The sequence below is a fragment of the Lytechinus pictus genome, chromosome 7, assembly GCF_037042905.1.
Source record: "Lytechinus pictus isolate F3 Inbred chromosome 7, Lp3.0, whole genome shotgun sequence".
Lineage (NCBI taxonomy): Eukaryota > Metazoa > Echinodermata > Echinoidea > Temnopleuroida > Toxopneustidae > Lytechinus > Lytechinus pictus.
In genome coordinates, this window is record NC_087251.1 from 15,967,746 (window position 1) to 15,992,919 (window position 25,174).

General features: G+C 35.2%; 1 protein-coding gene across 3 annotated transcripts; it reads left to right on the top strand.

Annotated features, from left to right (window-relative positions):
* The first annotated feature begins 8,651 nt into the window (after positions 1 to 8,651).
* On the top strand, positions 8,652 to 25,174 carry LOC129264880 (cell death regulator Aven-like). 3 transcript variants are annotated; one of them, XR_010294098.1, is made up of 7 exons: positions 8,652 to 9,140; positions 13,979 to 14,108; positions 17,621 to 17,694; positions 18,872 to 18,976; positions 20,061 to 20,493; positions 21,190 to 22,558; positions 23,113 to 25,174. XR_010294098.1 is itself a non-coding variant. In XM_054902837.2 (6 exons), the coding sequence occupies exons 1-6, from the start codon at positions 8,934 to 8,936 to the stop codon at positions 21,267 to 21,269; spliced, it is 1,029 nt and encodes a 342-aa protein (XP_054758812.2). In that variant the 5' UTR covers positions 8,726 to 8,933; the 3' UTR covers positions 21,270 to 25,174. The 3 variants fall into 3 exon arrangements, 1 of the variants encoding a protein (XP_054758812.2); XR_010294097.1 differs by having other exon boundaries at positions 8,705 to 9,140; positions 21,190 to 22,914; XM_054902837.2 differs by having other exon boundaries at positions 8,726 to 9,140; positions 21,190 to 25,174.

Sequence of the window (25,174 nt, forward strand, 5' to 3'; positions counted from 1 at the left end):
GAATTCCTAAAATCAGTCCTTAAAATGTCCCTTTTTCTAATCTGAATATCAATGTTTACAGCTCGTGCTTCGCGCTCGCATCATTCGGTTAGTGAAATACGTATGGTCTTCGTGAATTCCTACAAACAAGCCTTAGAGTTAGAATGCCCCTCTTCGGGTCTGAATTTCCTAAATTTTCAGCTCGCGCTTCGCGAGCTATTTGATTAGTGAGATGCGTATGATAATCGTCATTACAATGTCTACAAAAAGTGCTTCGTGTGTTTAGATGTAATTCTAACAAAAATCAGCAAGCGCTTGGCACTCGCATTAGATAACTATGGTGAGATATGTATACGCTTAATGGATTCCTTAAAAAAAAATCCTTAAAATATCCCTGTTTGGGGGTCAATATATACCAAAAATTTCAGTTCACGCTTCGCTCTCGCATCACTTGGTTAGTGAAATACGTTTGGTGTTCGTGAATTCCTGCAAACAAGCCTTAAAATGCCACTCTTCAGGTCTGAATTTTCCTAAATTTCCAGCTCGCGCTTTGCGCTCACAATTTTGATTATTGAGATGCGTATGTTAATCATGATTACAATGACTACAAGTGCTTCATGTGTTTAGATGTAATTCTAACAAAATCAGCAAGCACTTGGCACTCGCATTAAATGACTATGGTGAGATATGTATACTCTTAATGGATTCCTGAAATATAGTCCTTAAAATGTTCCTGTTTGGGGTCAATATATACTAAAAATTTCAGCTCGCGCTTTGCGCTCGCATTGTTTGTTTATCAAGACAGGTATGTATCATGATCACAAATATTTGCTTATAATTTTCCTTTTTTAGGTCTGAATAAAAAAATCAGCTCGCGCTTCGCGCTCGCATTATTTGAGCAGTGACATACATATCCGTTCAATGGCACTGTCCTTAAAATGTCTCTAGTTTGTCAGTATACCTAGCAACTGAGCGCGCTCACTAAGTGACTCAAAATTTTTGTTGGTGCCCCCCCCCCCATGTCGTGACACACGGTACGCCACTGATAATAATTGTTTACAAAGACCAGATTCAAATGCCGTAAATTCACATATTCTTTGAGTATAGTGAATCTGAACAAATTGTTGAAAACGATATTTCACGATCGATTCTTCCAAAGACAATTTTTTTAAATTTCTCTCATATTGACATTTTCGGCATCATTCATTTTAGTTGGTTGGTTATAATATGGTTTGTAAGTTAATGTAAATTACACATATATCTCACATGATTATTTTCCTTTTTCACAACGTTCCCTTATTATGTTTTGTATATCTTAAATAACATCATTGTCTAGATGTATCCACGCCTTCACACCCACACCACACACATACACACCTTAAACGTAAAGAAAAAAACACAATAAATACGGGTACGTGTTGCCAAAATGTCACTCTGTTGCTTCTCAAGGGTTCAAAATCCATTCTTTATTAAAAATGTAATTTCGTCATCAGATAAAGGCGACTGTTGCACCATATACAACAGTGCTTTAGTAATGATATTTGGTTTCAAAGTCCATGTTTTCCTTCTCTTTCAGGGGAGCACTCATCGAAGAATAGAGAAAAAAATTCACGTATTAACATGAACCCACCAGTCACGGGGATTGTTTTATAAGGCTGTAAGGAAAATTATTTTTCGAGTGGTTGGGGCGGCAAATAATTTTCAAAGACATAAGTAAGCAGAGGAGCGAGCCTACAAACTTATCTCGAGGATTTCTTTTTTATTCATTAATTTTGAAAAAGAAGGATCTGCTGTACACTTAATATACGAATATTTGTGAAATTTTGCAATAAAGTAATGCCGCCCACTCCACCCCCGCTGCGTAGGTTTTGTTTGTTACTGGCCTATTAAACTTGCCGCTTCTCTTCCTCGAAAAAAATAAAAACAGAAGATTGTAACTGTCATTGCCTTTTTAAGATTATAATATTGTTATCGTATGTTTATTTTTGGAAATAAACTTAATCACTTGCCAAAATTGTATTCTTGTTTCGCATGATACCTTATAATGATATTAAAATCATACCCTATTGTATTACTTTAATTTGTTTGTTGAAATTTCTAAACGGAAATTATAGTGTTTTGTATCCGCAATATAACGCTCTGCAATCACATAACTTGCCCCGATGCATTGTTTATTTCAGAGTAACCTTGTTTTGTTTTTTTACTTCCATAGCTTGTTTATTTCTGATATCTGATATTAAAAAAATATTCTTAAAAGAAAATTGCACAATATGCCATGTGTCAAATTAACTTTGGCAAAAAAAAAGGTTTCACCAAGTAGCTCTCTCTATATTTTTTTGGAAAACCAAATGTAAAAAATTGACTCGGGAAAAATAATGTCATTGGTTAAATTTAGTAAAAAAGGAAATCAGTAAAGAAAAAAAAATCTCGAGTAGAGACGCGTGTCCTGTGGTAATTCAGTGAGGGCGGTCACCCAACCGACCCCGAAGCACCCTGACACTTCTCATTTATTGTTAAAAGGATGGACGATGGTACAGTAAAAGTTGAACGTGATAGAACGGAGGACCAGATGGAAAATGTTATGTTAGATCACGGTCCTTTACTACTATGTTATTTTAAAAAAAATGTCATGAATCTATATAGTATAACAAAAAGAAAATATTCACGTGATTTCACCAATATAGGAAATTATGGTAGCCTACATTAGGGGATTTAACTGAATTTATTCTGCTCAATAATGAGACCATAAAAACACAAAGCAGTTGATATTATTGTACATTTACACGAGGTGAACTCAGTAATGGGCTTGTCCAAAATAACCAGATCGGCACACTTTTGTTATAACCGAGAACTGTTGACAAGTCCATCCCAACAAAAAGTTGATTTAAACAAATAGAGAAAAACCCAAGAAGCATAACACTGAAAAATTCATCAAAATCGGATGTAAAATAGGAAAGTTATGACATTTTAAAGTTTTGCTAAATTTCACATAACACTTATTATGCACATCCTGGTCGGTATGCAAATAAGGGGACTGATGACGTCACTCACTATTTCTTTTGTATCCTATTATATGAAATATGAAATATCTTAATTTTTTCCTCATAGGAAGGTGAAATAAGTTTTGTTTCTCCATGTACATGGATAATTACAATTGTTCTAACATTTATGGTTCAGTAAAACTGGTCCTTATTGTCAAATCTGTAAAAATTGAAAAATTGTAATAATTCAAACAATAAAAAATAAAAGAAATAATGAGTGGAGGACATCACCGATTCTCTCATTTGCGTGTTGCCGAGTTGTGCATGTAACTGTTTTGTGAAAAATAAGCGAAACTTTAAGATGTCATAACTTTCTTATTTTACATCCGATTTTGATGAAATTTTCAACGTTATTCTTGTTTGATTTTTCTCTATTGATTCAAATCAACATTTTTCTGGGGTGGACTTGACCTTTAATTATAGTTACATATTGTATATACTGCCTAAAAATAATAATTTCTGTATAAAGATTTTTGTGAATAATGAAGATATTTTTTCTGTATAATGTAAATAAGTTCACTCTTGCCGCAATTGTCTTTATCAGTATAGAATTAGTACTGAATTTGATGTACAATATTGTGATTTAGTTAAAATTATTGCTTAAACTATGATAATGACATTATTTGGGGCTAACCTCGATTAGCATCCTGCCATTATGTTAGCTCCAATTACCGAAATTCAACTCAATTCAGTTACTTCTGACTTCTAGTCTAAAGTATGTTAGATTGTATGTTAATGCTGATGATGAGTAGTCAATAAGGAATAGATTAATCATTAAATAAGTCTACATATCCGAAGTACAAAGTATGATCTAACCGATGTAGAATGTTAATTTGCCAAAAAGACTTGTAAACTTGTCTTGACGACGAGATTATTTTTCAAAATCGACATTGTGGTTTACAGGCCTATTCATTTTGTATACAATTAGTAATCTCAGATGGGCTTAAACTAATTTGGTCTACTATAATTTTGTCTACTACAATTTGGTCAAAGTACCGTTTGGTCTACAATACTAATGATTCGTCTAATGGTTACTTAGACTAAATTCTACTTCGTCTATATTTTTTTACTTGAAAAGTGAAAATTTAGTTCACAAACAGTGTATCATAAACTACTGTAATCTACCCATGTACAATAGACTAATAAGTGGTGTCATACCGAGAAGGTATGTGACGAAATGCTTTAGCCTAAATGAAACTTAGACGAAATGGTAAATAGACTGTGTGGCGATTAAACCAATGTTATAAGACGAACTAGTTGTAGAAAATTCGATTAGATCACACTGGATAATACCAAACGGGTCGTACATGTATAGACATGACAGAAGCAAAGTGGTTGTAGACCTATACAATTTACCATCATTAGCCTAAATGAAACTTAGACGAAATGGTAAATAGACTGTGTGGCGATTAAACCAATGTTATAAGACGAACTGGTTGTAGAAAATTCGATTAGATCACACTGGATAAGACCAAACGGGTCGTACATGTATAGACATGACAGAAGCAAAGTGGTTGTAGACCTATACAATTTACCATCATCATGATCATGAGGCGAGTTACGTTGTCATTAGACATGTTAGATAGGGGGCTGGAAGTTTGGGTTGATAGTCCATTCAGACAAGGGTGTGTTTTTTTGCCCCTTTCAGACGATTTGTCAGTGGACCAAGTTTTTTTTTAACTCTGATGGTGAGTCAACTTTTTTTTGTTGCTCATATTATAGCAAGTCAAGTTTTTTTTTAAACTTCCAGCCCTCATGGATATCTAATGTTGCGTCCCTTATAATTATGTATCTCGCCATGACGACGTATAATTTTTCATAAGTCGACTTGGCGAGATAATGAATCTCGCCATGTTGACATTAATAATCAAGTCGACATGGCAAGATAATGATTATCTCTGTAATCTCGATGACACTTTAAAGCTTCCGTGAGATTTATCAGCCTTTATCATAAAAATCCTACAATTTATTTATTATGCCTCTGCAAACTGGGAATATAAAGAATCGTGTAAGTAATAATTATGCAAATAGCCATTTGATTGGAAGTAGGCCTATACTCAAGTCAGTTTCCTTCATTTTGGCACAACCTTCGACAAAGTTCGGTGCCCAATGAATAACTTATTCTAATCTGGTATTTCAATATCATTAGATCGAAAAATCATTGAGAGACATGATTACAGATTACAGTATAAAAAATATACAAGTTTTATACGCAGTGTATAACAAAACCCCACAACAGCTAATTTAGGAACTTGCATTTCCGAAAATTTATCATCGCTGTCCTGGAAACGAGGTTTGGCACCTGGTAATGACTCGAGTATCAGTTGCCAAGATTCAGTCTGTATATGGGTATATTTTTGTGGGGGGGGGGGGGGTCTTCAGCAGATATCCGAGGAGTGAAGATATTAGACTAATACTTTTATATTTTTTTAATGTCTGAGTCAGTCATACTCGCCTTCAAATAAAAAAATACAATTCAAATCAATACAGACATGGACGCTGAAAATTTTATCAAAATCGTATGTAAAATTTTTCACAAACCAGTGATATGCACAACTCAGTGACATGCAAATGAGACAATCGATATCCCTCACTCACTATTTCTTTTGTTTTTTATTGCTTGAATTAAACAATATTTCATTTTTTTACAGATTTGACAATAAGTACCGACTTGACTGAACCATAATAGTATTAAACAATGCTAATTCCACATGTTCAGGAAGCCTTGTTTCACTTCACAATGAGGAGAAAATGAGAAATTTTATATTTCATAAAATACAAAGGAAATAGTGAGTGGATGACGTCATCAGTTTCCTCAATTCCATACCGACCAGGATGTGCATAATTGATTTTTTGAAATGAAGAGAAACTTTAAAATGTCATAACTTACTCATTTTACATCCGATTTCGATGAAATTTTCAGTGTTATGCTTTTGGATTTCCTTCATTTATTCAAATCAACTTCTTGTTGGGGTGGATTTTTCCTTTTAAATTAGTGAAATAAGAAACCAAATGTTTGAGCTCACGATTCGCGCTCGCAACATCTCGCAAGTATATGCCCCTTTAAATAGTGCCATTTTTTAAACCAAAAAATCGAGTTTTACAACTTCAGATTTGAAAATGTTTCCACTGAACCGAAATCACAAGTTCAAAAAGGCTTTGTGATCAACTTTCTACAAAAAAAAACTCTACTACTTCACGCAGATGATAATCTCATATCATGTCCCAGATATAAGTGCCCTTTTAGTGGCTTTATTTGCCCCCCCCCCAAACGAAAAACGTATGGCCGCCGCCCCTTAACAAGTGCATACAGAACCCCTTCCTTAAACAAATATTGGGTAGGAAACGTCGTTACACTTCTGTTACACTTCAATTTAAAAAAAAATATGAAAAAAGGGATTCCCTGTATTATTATACAAATTTCAGTCAACCTGTAAAATTTTTAATTGCAAGGAGTATCATGACGGCTAGGGAGTTAAATCGGTCCCCAATATGCCTACATATACGTAATGTTGGAGAAAAAACCCGGGAGAAAAAAATATAAGCCTGTTTAGCTTTTATACACTCTTAAATAAGACCCTATCATGTAAGAATTTGCCACACGAAAAGTATATCCTTTGCCGTTTTTAAAAAGCATTTGTTTTTTAAACCTGACTTCACCCTTTGTTCACCTTGTCTCATTTCACCCAGGCTGTATCATACGAAATAACATAATGCTGGGGTGTCACGTAAACTTGAATATGGAAACATGGTTACAAGGTTCGAATCTTCTAACTGATCTTCTAATGCAAAAATTTCCCATTTCACCCCGCTCTTTAGGCCTATTTTGAGCTGGAGGACCTTACAATCATGACTATTACAAAGGGGGAGGGGGAGCACATTTTCCTGAGGAAAATTTGTCAAGCAAAAAAAAAATAAAGTTTTCACCCAAAATTTAAGGTCATTTTGTCCACGGAGACACTCTATTCCCGTTTTGTAAATCATGAAAAGGATGAGTGATTGGGGATCTTCCTTATATTAATAATGCGAGCAATTAAAGCGCGAGCAGATAATTTTCATATTCGTTTAGAACTGATTGAAAAGGTACCTGTTGAGGACATGTTTGCACTTATCCATGAAGACGTTACATATTTCAACAATCAAATGTGAGCGCGAAGCGCGAGCTGCAAAATTTTGACATTTCTACATAAAGAATGGAAAATTTTGATCAATTTTTGTAATCGTAAACAGAATAGCTATCTCAACAATTGATGCGAAGCGCGAGCGGGAAAAAAAAATCGAGATTTAGACCTAAAAAACGGGACACTATTCATGTTTTTTAAATCATGAAAGGAATGAGTAATAGGGGATCTTTCTACATTAATAATGCGAGCACAAATTGCAAGCAGAAATTGTTTGATATTGTGATCTGAAATTGGATAATGATTGAAATAGAGAACAAGTTGAGTATCTGAATAAACATGCACGCGCGTGTTTCATATTTAGACCTAGAATCTAGGCATTCTTATTAAATCTTTTATCATGAAAATCAAAGCGAGCGCGAGCTTAAACTTTGAGAATCCGATCTGAAAAAAAAAAGATTCATTTCAGCTCTATATTTCAAGCACTTTGTAGGAAAATTGTGAGGTGGACATGGATCGCACTTAATAAAGAGCTGATATTTTTCATTATTATTACTTTGAGTTTTGACATAGGACCGGGAAATCCTTAGGATATGTCATATGAAAATGACGACTATCTTCCTATTCCTCTTGCTAAGCGCGAGATGAAACAAAAGGGACAATTTAATTATTAAATTAATATCTTATTCATTAATGCCTATAATGATCGAGGGGCGAAATCTGATGATATTATGGCCTGAAAACTGGATATTTCAAGCATTTTTGTAATTATAAATAGGATGCATCAGTTAAAAAATATCATGTTTTAACCATTAATGTGAGCGCAACTTAATTGCGAGCCATTTTTATTCATAACTGTCATGTAAAGGGGATTTTAAGTAGTTTGTTGTATAATCAATATAGATACATAACTCGCCAATCAAAATGCGAGCATGCAGCGCTAGCTGATACGTCTTGAAAATCAGACCTAAAAAGGGATATTTTGGAAACTTTTTGGGGCACGAAAATAATACGTACCTGATAAAATCAAAATTTGCGAGCGCGCAGCGCGAGCAGAATTTATATTCAGACCATAAAACTTAACATTTTTACAGAGCGCTTTTTAAAATTCAATTTGTAAATCACACAAAATAATGATAAAGTTCGATTTTCGAGGTGAAATATGTTTTGTATATTCATGACTTCCAAACTTGATATTTAACGTTAAACTAATATAGGCCTATATGAAAATCACCTAACAGGCAATGCGAGCCCGAAGCGCGAGCGAAAATGTTATACAACATGAAAGATTTGATTTTCCAAGTCTTTCCTCATCTTATTTTATTCACTCGTCTTCCTCCTCTCCTTTCCCTTTTTTTTTCTTTCTTTCCTCTTTTTCTCCCCCCCCCCCTTTTTTTTGCTCCGCCAAATAGGGGGGGGGTGTTGGGCCCCTCGCCCCCCCCCCCCTGGATCCGCCTATGCATGAAAATGCATAAAAGTTAGAGATGTATTGAACTATTCAAATTAAGCCATATAATCATGGAATTCCCAATCGAGAGCAAACAATACTATTTCTGTTTGATTATTGTGAAATATCATATAACCGCCGCAGAGAAAAAGAGCGGTGCAAGCAGCAGCTAGCTACATGTAGGTGGTATGATCAAAGCACTGGACGCGACGTTACATGTAAGGAACGACGTGAAAGCTGAAAACCTATCAAACGCCTTGCTTGCTTCTAGTTCTATGTTCTAACGTTCTTGTCAAGTTAATAGTGGGTTGCAAGTAAAAGAGAACCTCTGATCGGATTCCAAAGATGAAAAAGGACAAACACAAGGCCAAAAGAAGTGCAAATTACAAGAAGCAACATGGTATTTCTTCTGCAAAGAATGCGAACAGAACTGGAAAATCGACGACTGCTGCTGAATTCGAAGCAGATGCCACACTGCGACATGCAAAGGGATATGGCGTCAAGTCACAAGCAGAATTGATAATAGAAAAACAGGAGGAACAACTGAAACAGGTAGATAGTATAATCTTGAGTCTAGTATGGGATAGACTGGGCCTTACTATGTAATACAAATTATGGAATAAAATCAAATAAAAAGATTGTAAATTTGTAATTGTCCTGACGTTTTTCCCGACATCGCCCTCGCTATGAAATATGATGTCCATGGACCATGATATCGTGAGTCTGGACGTGGGGTGGGTGCCATTACCATACCGACGCATGCAATTCTGATTGCACACAAATCCAATGGGGTTATCACAGTTCTGTTTTCCGGTAATCAGAATTGCACTGAAATGTTACTAAGGCTGAGATATTGATCGTGTGATGCCAAAACTGGTGCTAGATTAAGTGCTCATAGCTCATGCCCCCGGCCTAATGTTAATCCCATCCCAGGGCCAGGGTAACCAGATTTCACAAAATGAAATCCGAGACAATCAACAAAAAAGATCGACAAAGAATGCTACACAGTGTGAGACTTGTGAAAAATATATAGAATTGGAAGGGATGCGATGGTGAACGAAAGAATGAAGGAGAGAAAGAAAAAAGATGAATTGAGAAGAAAGAAAGAAAAATGAAGGAAAAAATAAAAGAAGGATGAAATAAAGTATAAAAGAGAGAAAAATAGGTTTCTGTCTTTTGAAATGAATCTAGAAAGAAAGAAAAGGAAAGGGAGGGAAGATTGATAAATGTGCAAAAGACAAAGGAGAGAAAAAAAAAAAGGAGGAAAGAAAGAATGAAGGAAAGAAAAATGTTTCCTTCATTCTTTTAAAGAAAGAAACAAAGGGAAAGAAAGAATAAGGGAAAACAATCGGAAGGAAAAAATAAGATAAAGAATGAAAGAAAGAAGGAAAAGAGAAGATGGAAGGAGAGAAAGAACGAAAAGAAGAGGAAGGGAGAAGGATGCAAAGAAAAGTTTAAGGAAAGAACTTCAAGAATGAAGGAAATAAAAAAAGGAAATTTAATAAAGAAGAGAAAGAAAAATGAACATAGAGAGAACGGTTCAGGGGAAAAATAGGAAATAAAGATAGATGGAACAAAAAAGGGCAAGCAGGAAGGATAGAAAAGAAAGAAAGAGGAAAAAAAAGTTAAAACTTTTAGCAAACAAAAAAGTCCAATCTAACAAAAATCATAATGATATTTGGTGTTTTTTTATTATATTTTTAGAAGAAAAAAAATCTCCAAATCAGTACCGGGGTAATATGAGAATCCATAATTTATAATTATAAAAATTTTCCGCCAATTTTGTGATTATTTTGGTGGAAAAACTGTTTATCATGTGAATTGTTTGCACCATTGAGAATCTGCTCCGATCCTATATGCCTAGCTAGTATAGCCTGCCACACACAGGCAGGAGGCCAGTTCGTTTGCAATGTATTGGAATTGGGTTAGCAAGAAAATCACTGCAGAACTTGCAAAAGTTTCCATTTATCGATTTTTTTTGTCTCTGTTCGTCATCCGTTGGTTATTTGATGAAAATTCGCCACTTTTAAATGTATTAACTACATTTTGTTCAATATTCTGAAATACGGGACAAATAAGCATCCCGGGAAGGGTTTGTCAGGACTCCGGGACAAAGGAGCAAAATACGGGACAATCCCGGCAAATACGGGATGTCTGGTTAATCATGGGTACTACATGTACGTCGATCTGTGCACAGGTACGGTACCTGTTGTCGATCTAGTCTAGATCTACAGCTGCGCAATTCTATTTCTGATGGTAAGGTAATGTACATAGTATAAACCAAAGTCACACAACAACTTCAAACCTAACTACATTTCAATGCATACCGGTAGATTGTCATTAACAAAAATCCACATCGAAATGGTGAAGATAATTTCAGGAATTTCATTCAAAGGCCTCAAATTTATGTTTTTTTGTCTCGCCTGAATGTACAACTAAACTAGAGACTTTGTAATCACTTTTCCTGGTGGTCTGTCTGTCTGTCTGTGACAGTCTTACTTTATAGTCTGCTCCAAAATGTTAAAGGTGCTCTCATTTCTTTATTTCTGCATCAATTTAGTTCATACTTGGTACATAATCCTTGGGTAATATCACATGTGTGTCCGTGAGGGTGATGGGTCAAAGGTCATATGGGGGTCAAATGACATAAGGTCATGTCTGTTCCAAAAATGTTAAAGTTTTTGTTCAACTTGCTTTTATTTTTTTTTCTGCATCAGTTACCGGTATGTTGACACTTGGTTCATATGATCATTGGGTAATACCACATGTGCATCCATGAGGCTGATGGGGTCAAAGTTTATCTATGGGTCAAAAAGTTAAGTTTTTTATCAAATTGCTCTCATTTCTTTATTTTTACATCAATTGTGTTTACACTTGGTACAAATAACCATTGGGTATTAAATACCACACATTTGTGTCCATGAGGATTGATCAGGTCAAAAGATCATATTGCATATTTTAGCGATTGCGATATCAGGTGAGACTTGTGGTTCGTGGACCACCTTGTTTATCTAAATGTACCTACATGTAAACCAGTGACAGTTTGCTCGAAATGTTTAATTTTGAACATATATGCTTGTGAGGCCTGATCATGGAATTTGATAAATGAATCTTGCTAACTTTTTTGTCATTAAAAAAAAAAATTGTTTGAAGAAATTAATTTAGCCATGGCAAAGGCAGATTAATAAATATGATGAATACGGTACCTGTAATATGAACTTACTGCAAAATATCAAAACAATTTCCATTAAATCAAGTGATGAGATAAGCAAACTATTGTCCAAAGTTTCAAACATTGCCAAACTCACATGGCGATATTCACACACACACACAAACATTTCCTTCATACTTACCCTACATGTGTATCTTGCCAAATACTGTCCTTTCATTTTCAAATAAGATAGCTTAGTTTGGTCTAGTGCTGTAGCCGAACCGCCGAACCGAACGGTAGTTCGCCGAACATGGCACTTCCGAACCGAACAGAACCGAACCGAACACTAAGACTTGGTTCGGAAGTTCGGCAAAAAAAAAAAAAAACGGCTTTCAGCTAATAAATTTATAAGTTTACACCCTTTCTAATCATTATATTTGCGCATTCTCTATTTAATATTCTTTGCAATTGTATGTTGGAAGTATGCGCTTATTTTGCGGTTACTAGATTTTGTTTTCATTTTCATGTTGACATTGTGGTTTTTACGGCCCTGATTAAGAAAGGAGATCCGATGAATGATGTTGCGCGAGCTTGCGCTATAATCATTTTACTGGCTTTCATCATCTCTCCCTCTGTGGCCGAATCGATCGCCGAAGCATGGTAAAGAAAACCAAAACTGTATGAGTGTTCATTGGTTAAATCTAATTATCTTAAATATTGTTGTTTTTAGGTGGCGAACAAGATTCTTGTTTGAAAATCTTCAAAGTATTTTGAATGAACGAGCTCAATAAACTGAAAGTGAAAGATGAAGTACCATTAATATTACGAATTACGATACGATGTGATTAAGATCGTAACTCGTGTATTGTTGCGGCGGAGAATAAAGATCTGATTGAGGTGATTGACATTATTATTGAGGTGTCGGCTCGCTACTGTCTAGTTTTCATGATTTTAGAGAGAAGTAAAGAGTTTTTGAAAACGAGAGATCCAGTGAAAGTGGGAAATAAAGTGAGTGACTGTTAGAGATGGAAAGGAGAGACGCAAAACAAATAATATAGAAATGAGATGAGGTGAAGTTATCTTTTTTATTATTAACAATCAGATGAAAATAAAAATCAAACACTCATGAATGATTACGGTATAGCATATAGCAAGATCCCCTTCCCCTCGTTGACAAGTTGAATGAAGATAAAGCCATGCGGAAACATTCATCTCTTGGGGAAAATGACCCCCAATCTTTACTTTTTTTTTCCTTTCTTATCAACTTCATCACTCTACTCCCCCTGTCCCATTACAGTCGTAAAACTTTGCATCCCACTTGGTCTGTATGTTCACGGTCGAATGAAATCTGACCTATGAAATCATAGAAATCTCGGGAATTGCTCTTCAATCAGTGAGCTGAGTTTCGCGAGCAGACAAAGCACGTGGCCGGCTGTATGTACCGATGCGACAATCAGCGACATGCGATTGGTGGTTTAGTTCACCCATCGAGCCAATTAGCGAAAGGCGCATTACATAAGCTTGCTTTCTTCGACACGCCCCTGGCCCTACTATGCCTACAGTTCAGTGCACTGGCGCTGGCCGCCTCGTGTGTGATGCAATTGCCAATCACGTTTGGCCGGACTGTATATATAAATATTCATGAGCTCAGAGTCCCGCTACAAGGGGACTGCATGAGCTGGCCTAGCTGGTATAGGTACGAGTGCGAGCGTAGTTAATTTGGCAAGTATCCAAAGTGTGGTCCAGGTATGGACGACTAGGAAGAGTCGCCATTTTAGAACTGCGAGTTACCCAATAAATCTGTCATCAGATAATCAAATTCGAGATAACAGTTGATTCGTTGAGCGCTATAACTTTCATAGTTTCATGTCAACAAGATAGAGATAAAATGGTTTGATGTGACAGAGGTACACGCGAGCACATGCAGTCAATCAAGTACAAATTGTCTACCGGTACGCTACGTATACCTGAATGAACTATAGCTTTATCAGTCTATCATTACCGAACCCCGAACAGAACCAATGTTCGGCAAATTTCTGCCGAACCTTGCCGAACCGAACCGAACCCGAACATGGCGCCTGACTTGCAGCACTAGTTTGGTCTTTGTCTTTTGTATACACCTTCATTACAATCACTGTGATTTGGACTCTCTACCATACACCTCCAGATAACAGTGTTATGCATTCCAATATTTGAATCATTGCCATTTGTCATATAACAATTTTTTTTTTCGTTTCAGTATTCAAGAAGAAAGGTTGAAAGCAACTGGGAAAAATATGAAGATTTTGTTGTTGATCCTGACACAGAGGCAGAGAAAGTCCGTTCAGAACCAAGGGGGGAAGACTTTCAAAAGCTTTTATCCAGATCAGGTGAGATGAATTGTTATTGACCATTATGTTTATAAGCCATACTGATAGATGTATCTTTAGAGACTCTGAAATCAGGGTGGCGTTAAATGAGATAACAAATTTGATCCTGTTTAATTTAGGGGGGATGAATTTCCTGTGTCCCTGATCAAAATTTTATCAGGTTTGTATTTTATTTACATGTAGATGCTGTTAACAGCAAGAATGTTAATGTATGAAAATTGTATGTCATATTGTCAACTTACGCAGACGAATAAAATGATGACCTGTGACCTGTCACCCAAGTATAGGTCATCATTCATGTGTGAAGTCCTGCTCCTGCATAAATGAACATTGTGATACGCCTTCATGGTCATTCTACAATCTACAATGTACATTTAAGCACCTTTTCAGAAGTTCAATTGCTGTGTGTGTGTGTGTGTGCATGCCAATAGTCAACATGATTTAGCAGTATATAATGATAAGAATGAATTAAAGAACGCAAAATATTAATTTTGTTTACATAAGTTTTTAAGGTACATTTTGATTAAGACAAAAACAGTCCTTAGATGCAAATACAAGAATGGCATTTTTTTGCTCCTTTTCTCTTGCAACTCTTACTCATAGAGTCATAGTACCAAAGAAACATTATCTCATATTCTGATACATGTAGTTTGCATTACTGTAAACAAATACTTCCCCCACAACCCTAATCCTAGTATAAATCCCTGTTTATTAAAAGTAAACAAAAATTAACATGACCAGTCTGATTGTCATAGTGGTATGTGTCATCCTAAATATTACAATACCATATACATGTACCTTTCACTCACATACTGGTAGATTTGCATCTAGATAGAAATGCATAGATGCTTTAATTATGTTATGCATAGTTTGTTTAGACAAATGTTGTTCTTGATAATTCCAGAGTTTACCAGAGGTTTGTTAGGTATAAAGATAAATAATGTACATGTATGTGCAAACTGGATTCCAATTTATTAATTACTAAAATTTTAAAAGAGTACTTTGTTATAGGGGTCCCAGGGAAGAAAATAATTACAATTTACTAACCATTTTTGTCTCACCTGCATAGCAGAGTGAGACTATAGGTGCCGCTTTTCCGACGGCGGCGGCGGCGTCAACACCAAATCTTAACCTGAGGTTAAGTTTTTGAAATGACAGCATAACTTAGAAAGTATATGGACCTAGTTCATGAAACTTGGCCATAAGGTTAATCAAGTATTACTGAACATCCTGCCTGAGTTTCATGTCACATGACCAAGGTCAAAGGTCATTTAGGGTCAATGAACTTAGACCATGTTGGGGGAATCAACATCAAAATCTTAACCTAAGGTTAAGTTTTTGAAATGTCATCATAACTTAGAAAATATATGGACCTAGTTCATGAAACTTATACATAAGGTTAATCAAGTATCACTGAACATCCTGCATGAGTTTCATGTCACATGACCAAGGTCAAAGGTCATTTAGGGTCAATGAACTTTGGCCGAATTGGGGGTATCTGTTGAATTACCATCATAACTTTGAAAGTTTATGGATCTGATTCATGAAACTTGGACATAATAGTAATCAAGTATTACTGAACATCCTGTGCAAGTTTCAGGTCACATGATCAAGGTCAAAGGTCATTTAAGGTCAATGAACTTTGGCCAAATTGGGGTATTTGTTGAATTACAGCCATAAATTTGAAAGTGTGTTGGTCTAGTTCATAAAACTTGGACATAATAGTAATCAAGTATCACTGAACATCCTGTGCGAGTTTCAGGTCACATGATCAAGGTCAAAGGTCATGTAAGGTCAAAGAACTTTGGCCACGTTGGGGGTATTTGTTGAATTGCCATCATATCTCTATAAGTGTATTGGTCTAGTTCATAAAACGTGGAAATAAGAGTAACTAAGTATCACTGAACATCTTGTGCGAGTTATAGTAGTTTTCAAAATCAGCACTGCTGCTATATTGAATCGGGTGATGCAGGTGAGACGGCCAGAGGCATTCCACTTGTTTTTATTGTTGACTCAGTAATTCTAAACTATTCAATAACTATTTAAAGCCACACAAGTACCAACTCCCTCTTCAAATGGAAATTACTAAGGTTCCATCTGGGCACCTACATTATACTCCATAGAATCAGTGGGATATTTGGACATATGTCTTGCTTCATTAGTTTAGGTGCTGCTGAAAGTTGATGGCAACAATCCTGTCTGGTCTAGAGATTCAAGTTGATCAGGAATTCTTCAAGGAGCCACTTAATACCCAGAAGTAAACCACCAAACCTGAAAAGAACATAAGGCCCGTTTTTCAACATGATATCATCTGAAGGCTTGTTTCCAAGAGAAGTCAGGTACCCCTGGAAAAAAAGGCCAGAAGATGGCACAAACGATCAATGATGATTACTCAGATTACATGTCAGAATGCTGGAGCTTCTGTCCTCCGATTATTGGCCTAGATTATTCAACACAGGATCAGAATATTTTGCAATGATTGCTGTAGCTGATCAACTCCCAATGTGTGAAAACCATGATGTATAAGCGGGTTGCCAGCAGCAATGCAAGCACTATGTCACCTTGCCCTCCAGCATCGTCTAAACACCTGGCAGAGCTCTATCCAATGAGCCGTGAGAGGATACATTGGTGACATCTGAAGCCAGAAATGGTAATCAAGCATTAAATATCAAAAGAAGTACTCCTCGTTGAAGAGTTGAGTATGCACCTGCTCAAGGTCACAAGAATGAAGGGAAAAAGTACCATGGGTGGCTCAATCACAACAAAAAATACAGATCATCTACTGGATATGATGGCCCATTGGTGAGATCTGTCAGCTAATTAATAGACTTCCTGATGCCACACACTGCTTTACAGTTTTGATGAGAGCATGTTCAACAATTAGTTCAGAAGAAACAGGATAGGCCTACTTCTCAACAACGAAGGTCATGGAAGACATCGGAAGCTGATCATCACGGTATGAAATAATAGTCTAAGCTGCATTTTCAAGGGACTTGATTTTGTTGGATTTATCACTTGATGGAAGGAAAAGTAACCACATGATAAAGGCAGCATACCTGTACCTGTTCTACTCATACTGTACCTTGGATAATTGATATGTCTATAAGTTTATCAATTGAGACAAAGTAATTCAGCATCCCATGTTTCTTTTGTCTTTGTGGTAAAAAAAGCTCTTAAGACTTTGATTTTGTATTTTGTATATGGCCATGTGTTTATATCTGGATGCTTTTGTTAACCCCCCAAAAAACATTGACCAAATGGAGAGGTAGGTATTATGACGTTGGTAATTTGGTATTATTTGAAGAATTTTGAGAATTTCATTCTCTATCAAATCTTGTATTATTAAACATCATTTTGGTGTAACACAGAAGAGGTCCTAGTTAAAAATGCATGGCCATATATGTTGTAAATTGTGAATGTACCCATTATGTAATATTAGAGCACTTTCTATGTTATTTAGTCGCATTGAATTAATGCTCACTTCTGTTATCCATTAATTGTGTTTTTGACAGATGATGCTTCGTCTCAGCTTCGAATGAAGGATGAAGTATGGTGGGATGAAGATGATCAAGATGATGAAACTGAGGTTTGTATTACATAAATGATACGATTATTGAACGTAACTCTTAACCCTATCTAGGCCGGGGTATTTTTGGAGTTTATATGGCCAGGGGGGGGGGGGGGCCTCCCCCCTTGAGATCTCGGCCGTCGACCAAGCGATCGCGCCGAAAATTGGCATGCGGTTTGTCTAGGACATAATATACAAAATTGCATAGTAATTTATTTCATACGAATTGCTATTAAATGATTATACTAATTTATGCGTAATTAGTATGCGAAATCATACTTTTTCCTCTAACTCCCTAAATAAAGCTCCAAATGTTCTAATTTTTAGTATAGAAACTCTTTGTGGTGTTATTAGCAAGTGTACATGAACAAAATTGTGATATCAAATAATTTTCTTATGTATTATATTGTTTTTTGCAATTTCTTATGTATTTCTTTGTTTTTTTTACCTTTTGTTTTTCATTGATTTTTCAATGAAATTTGTTAAGGACTCTACTGAGATCATAAAAAGCATAAAATAAATTATACATTTAGACCAGCAAAACAATAATCATACATTTATGATTTTTGGTTGAAAACACAATTTGCATTGACTTTGTACACAAAATCACGTGTTTCAGCAATTTTTGGTCTGACATGCACTTACATAATGTTGCGTAATTTCGGAACCACGTACCCTGGTGACGCAAAATTGGTCTCAAAAGTTGCGCAAGACTTCCGGATGTTTTCGGGATATTAGGTTTACGAGGGTGACATTCTGACAATGTATCATGATTATGTAATATTGGTGGGCATAGAATACATACAGGTGCAAGTTTGAAAGTTTGATGGAATTCTACACACACTGGACCTCACAGTTTTACAGAGTCAGTAAAACACGCCTTATCAATCCACTTGTTATCTTTTTACAAAATCTTAATTTTGAAAGGGTATTTTCGCTGGTAGCAAAAATCAACCTAGGTTATATAGAACATCATATTTTGTATTTCACTTAATTGTTAACATGGTTCCATCTTTACTTTAAAGATAATGAATTGGAATTGTATTGTTATTTTAATGCAGGAGTAGAAAAGTCAATTTAGAGAGATGAACAACTTTTGCATCTATTCTATTCGATTCTTCCATTGTTAACGTGAAATGTTTGTTAATTTTTTTGTTTTATCAATACTAATTCTATATTGATTTTTTTAATACAGACTGAAATTGGGAAGCTGTTTAAGATTAACTATGTGGATTTATCACGGCGTCTTAAATGCATCCCTCTCCATGAGCGTCTTGGAATATCTACTAAATATTTTGATGTAAGTGCATTAATTAACTTTTTGCTCTCTTTGTTCGACTAGAGTCACATACAGCAGACTGTTAAGTTCGACTTAAGTCACATTCTAATCGCAATGTACACGGAGTGCATTAAGTCTATTGTTCATACTCACATACACAATAGTGATGTGAGCATTGCATTGTACACACAAAGCTTTTCTTTACAATAAACTATCAAAAGCTAATGTGAGCTGAATTAGCATAGTCCTTGCTAAACCCCTCTTACATGTAAGTTGCACATTGAAATTAATGTGGTGCAGGATTGATTCTGTATGTGGCGGGCAAAGAGTTAAAAATGAGAGACATGGATACAGCTTTGCATTATTAAAGTGTAACTATGATAGTGTGTTGAATGAGTGAAAAGATTGTTTTAAATCAAATCTCCTCTGAAATGTCATGACATTGGCATCATGTTCAATTGCTTAACTTGGAAGAAAAAAAAAAGTGTTGCATTGTCAGACTGTATTTCACTACTTTCAGGTTAGATGTAGGTCTCTTGACAAATTTATGGGTGACTTTGCCTTAGTCAACAGAAATCTGTTGGACTTATAAAAGGTGAATGATATGCTTGGTACAATCTGGTCTAAAGACTTACTTCATAATTGGATGATTTTTTTTTTAAATAGAGAAGCTTGACTTTATACATGGATGCAGAAATAAGTGTAATTTTACTTTTTTTTTGCATCCTTTAGAGTTTAGAAACAGACACCTATTGTGGCGGCAACTGAGCAGGAAAATTAAGTATTTTCATGAGGGAAACGTGTAGAATCAAAACCTGAAAGGGATTGAAATCTGCATGGTCAAATTAGCTATTATTGTCTCATGGTCAAGTTTCTTCATCTATTCACTTCTGGGACATTTTGCTTTTATATAGTACAAATGCACTATGCTACATTGATATTCTTTGTTTTAGCATTGAGATACAGAAAGGTTATTCAATTAGAAGTGACCGTGGGTCAAGGAAACCTCTTGTCCCAAATGTGTGGGATTCTAAAAAGGAAGACTGCATACCTGAATTTATCCCATCTTGATTTACTCATTTGATTTTCTGTTGTACATTTCCAGGAAGATTTACTCAATAAAATAAATGAGGATGCGGCAGAGCATACAAAGAGGTATCAAGAAATGTTGGATGCAGAGAAAGCTCAAGAACTGAACAACCCTCAAGAATCTGAAATTCCTACCCCATCAGATACTGTTGCTGATCTATCATCAAGAGAACTAATGACAGAGCCAACTGTTGGTGCATGTATTGATAGTTGTGAAGCAAACAAACTGCATGAAGTGACGGATGAACAATGTATTGAGCAATCAAGTGATGTTACTTTAAGAACTAATAGTGATACAGAACATTGTACTAAAGATGTAAAACAGACAGACTCACAAGCCGCTGTTAGGTTGTCGAATTCTGCTGTAAGTCCGAGCTCTAGGAGTCATATTGATTCAGGATCACTTGTGACCTCCAGCGATAGGTCAACAAAATCTGCTGATGTTAAAGGCAAGGAGAAAAGATATTTGTTTTTTAAATCCCCCACTAGTTTGTGATGTAGCGTATGTACACTTGTTGTTTTATGCAGTCACTTCATTATCAATTTTGGAAAGTAGCTTGTAAAATCTGCATTTGCAGGTTGCTATATTTTTTTTCACCATTTGCCCTGACTAGTATTTCTTATGTGTACTTGAACAAAATATAATTGAAGTTATCAACCAAAATTAATTAATTTTTTCTTGACTGGTTTCCATGCTTTGCGATTGGTCTCCTTTGGGTAATTTCTGGTCCCACATATAGACATTTGTGTCCAGTTTTAAAAACTCTTCATTAAACGGAAAAGTAGATAACCTTGATATTACAGCACTAATGACAATAGGTGAAAAGGATGCATTAACCAGCAAGTTTGCAAGAATGATTGTTATCTTTATAAGATATGCTGACGGAAAAGAGATAATTAGTTTGCCCCTAATATTTATCAAGCTACCATATTAGCTAGAATGTGTTGGTAAATATGAAATCACTTCGTGAATGGGTTCAACAATCACATGAGACATGTCCTTCGGGCACCCTCAGTAATGGATATGGATACTTTATAAGTTTCATATTATTAACCTAAAAACTAAAAAAAGTTTCATTATTATTATTTAAGTTATTATAATTGTATTTCTTTTTAAAATATGTTTCTGTATTGTTTTATTACAGAGCCAACCACAGAACCACATGCTAAACACAATGAAGAAGAAAATCTTGAAGAATGGCTTGATGACTACTTAGATGATTGAAGTGATTCTGGTTTAACACTTTGCCATTGGTATTTTGATTTTCTAGTTTTACAGCGCATCCCAAAAAATGTCCCTCTGTTATACGGCTGAATTATTTCAAAAATTGAAAATTATTTCCAATTAAATGTGTTGTATTAGGAAGCTCATCTCATGTCCTAGCTTCTAAAAAAATTTCATTGGTTTTGCTTCAGTGGTTTTGAATACATAGTCTATTATGTAAGGTGGTGCTTTTTAGTCCATTCCAAGTTTCCATACATGCAGCACTGCTGTATGTTCTGCACTGCTAAACATATCAACCCCCTTTGATCATTCAGAATCTGATCAGGGAATTCCCTGAGCTGACAGGAAATCTTTATGATCTAACCAGGCTAATCAAATCACAACCTTGCATGTTCAGAAGGGCAACAACAGTACCTGACACAATTCATTTCAAGTTTGATAATGGGAGATGGACAATGATAGAAACAACAGGTCATGTCTGTTTCATGCCTAATTCCAACAATATTGCATTCTTGATTTTATTCCTTTTTAATTAAGTTTATAATGACCAAGTTAATTTACTGTACCTTTTGGAATGAAAAAAATAAATTTCCTCAAGCAATGTTCGCTTTCGTGAAGTGTGATACACTTGTGATTTGCTCTTCATGGTTCAGCTTATGTACTTATCCAGCATTCATATTTTCTTTCATCAATCTCCCATCAATCGTCAAGTTAATAATTTGATGAGCCCTGATAGATCAGGGAAATGTCCCTACTCAAGATACTGGATGGTAAATGGGGGTTAACATTCTGAAGACAATGCAGAAATACAGCAGTGCTGCAAACTTGGAATGGGCTGAAATTCCTCACTGTTTCGTAACAGGGTGTGTATTCAAAACAACTGAAGCGAGACCAAAGAAATTTTCATAGAAGTTTGAAATAAGTTTATGAAATAAGTTTTCTACACCTGTACATTTGATTGAGAATACTACCACATTTTGGAATTAGTTTAGCCCTATGTCAGAGGTACATTTTTGGAGGGACGCGCTGTAATGGTTTTATTTTTTCTTTTCTTTATTTTCATTTTTTGTGGGGGTGTGATAGAATTATACATGTAAGTATTGTACTTTACTTTTCTTGTGAGTGAAAGTGTGCTGCATTTTGCCGTACTTTAAATGAACTTTTGAAGAAAAAAAACCTTTTCCCTTTGATTGCTAGAATTTCAGCAGATATTATTCAACTCATGTAGGTTATTTGGATTTTGCTCTCCTTTGAAAAAAAATGTTTACAAATTTGACTTCTAAATTTAGGTGGTTTGAAAAAATATAGAAACCAGTCCATGTTATGAGAAAAAAGATGTATGAAGAATAAGGACATGTGTTTAATTTTTGTACCCTTAGTTTTTTGTTTTTTTCTTCCATGTTTGAATTGACTTGAGCTTAAAATGATTTATTCATGAAATATGCTGAATCGTTATACTGAGATGAAGAAGAGGAATAACAATTGCTCTCATGACTTTCCATGATTTTTATTCTTGTAAAAACAGATATGGTCCATAATTAATACCTATTTATACTTGAGTAGGGTATGTCATTTTGTGAACAATCCCTGATGATGATGATGATGATGATGCGTTTGTGGTGTATTTATTTTGTACTTTTTGGGGGTGGTTATGCATGATATATTTCCCTTCATTCATAAAGTACAAAAGATAAATTGTTAATAAGTAACATGAAATGATATATCCCCTGTATTTTTACATCTGAAAGGATGTCATGTCATAACCACCTCCAGATATGATCTAAACACACCTTGTGCAGAGGACATATTCTCTGTACAAGATGTGTTTTGATCATCTCTGGAGGTGGTTATGCAATGATAGCTCTGCAGTCATTAAGTACCAATGACAAATACTTAATCAGTAACATTTGTACAAACTTGATAGAAGGAATGTTCTTTGTAAACCAGAAAGAGGATTCATTGAAAAATACACAAATATTAGTTAGCGGCTGTTGTATATATTTAAAAAGAAAAGACAGGAAAAAAATCTTATCAGCCATGAAATAGAAATGATCAAACTGTAACTGTTGAAACAGGAATGTCTGATAATGAGGCCAAGGTGTGGAATAGACCATATCTGTTAATGCAAAAATTGTTGTGGCATGTTAGCAACTTGGCATAAGCATATATACAAGACCATTTCTTAATCTTGTTGACAATTTTGTAGATTTCATGAACAATCCACACCATTGAAATTGGGGCAATACATGTTTTGCATTGAAGGGTAGGGTATGTATTGGTATTCATCTGTGATTACTATTGAGTTTAAAATAGGTTTATATAGCTTTGACAAGCAAAAATTGTAACTTCTCACCTTTTATATTTTATTTCAAAGTTATGCTTTTCGTTTTCTTCAAATCAAGTTGTTGGGGGGTGAAATTGACCTTAAACAGACATTGATACAGCAGTAGTTCATAAAATGCAAAATATCATGTGCTATCATATCATGTACGCTAAAGGGTGAATTTGTGAGACTGGTGAGTGAAATCACCAACACCAAACTGGCCTTTTCTGTTCTCTTCTGAAAATAATGACAATAAACCATCTGGTTTATTGTCATATTATATTTGGGAGGTCTGATATGGTGTATCTACAGTGCCATTTGAAAATTTTCCCCAAAGTTACTGTCTCTTGATATACATGTCATAAAATTCAGAAAATTGAACTGGTACAGCTGCATGGAGAATTATTCAACTCTGTGGTATAGTGAGTACTTGTATGTATTTTTGCAAAATTTCAAACTTTGGTTATGGAAAGAAGCACCTGCATAACATGAACCAAATTATCAAATTCTCGACAAGACATAGCTTTTGATTTAATAAACATTAGGAATCGAGTTCTTTCTTGGATGAACAGAAATGGTTGATTAAGTAAATTAATGTCATATCATACCTTTCTATGTTGTTCATTCACGTTATAAGGACATAACATGCCTTAAGTACATACAATTCATAGTATGTCAAGCAGCATTACTACTTTTCAAAAATGTGATTTAAGAAATAATATTCAAGTGAAAATTTCCTCCAGTAAATTTGTACATGGGTTGTACCTGAGATTCAATTCCAATTCCTGTCAAAATTAATTAAAATTTTAGATAATGATCAAGTTATTCTTGAATGTTTACAAATGATGCTCCTCACAGGATTGAAAATAAAATAATTTGCTCAATTATTCATGCATGTATCTTTTCATGCATGAATGAACATGATTCCTTATGTTGATTCTATCAAAGGCTATTTTCTTGCCTTTAATTTAATAGATAATATGGTTGATGTTAGATATAGTATGCGTTTCATTCCATAACCAAAACTTGCAAAAATATGTACTTATACTATGAGGTTGAATATTTCTGCATGCAACTGTGTATCATGTTACAGAATACGATATGATAGACTGCTGCACCAATTTCTGACATGCTGACTTGCAGCAGCCAATGTCGCTGAGAAGGGGTAATCCACCCAGCTATCCCACCCCTGTCTTTATTAGCTGTTTTTAATTGTACCAGAATTATCAGGATAGTTAGTTTTAAAGAAAATAGAAGAGGATAATAAATTTAGAGGAAATATGTTTTTCAGACACTTCAACTGGATTTATTATGGAGATGGGTAGTTGGGATTTGGGGGGCAACTTGGAAAAAACTGATCATCACCCTGAAAAGCGAGTTGATGGGCAGTAAGTGATGGAAAATGTTTTTAAATTTGATAAAGTTTTAGTTATCCTTTGTTATACCTGCCTTTGTTTTCTCTTATCTCGGAAAAAAATTGTTCCACTGGATAAGGGTTGACCTGACCCTGCAAGGTCTGCCATTTGTCACTTTTATGTTTCAATAATTAAAATTTTGGTTCTTTACCAATTGCATTTCAGTA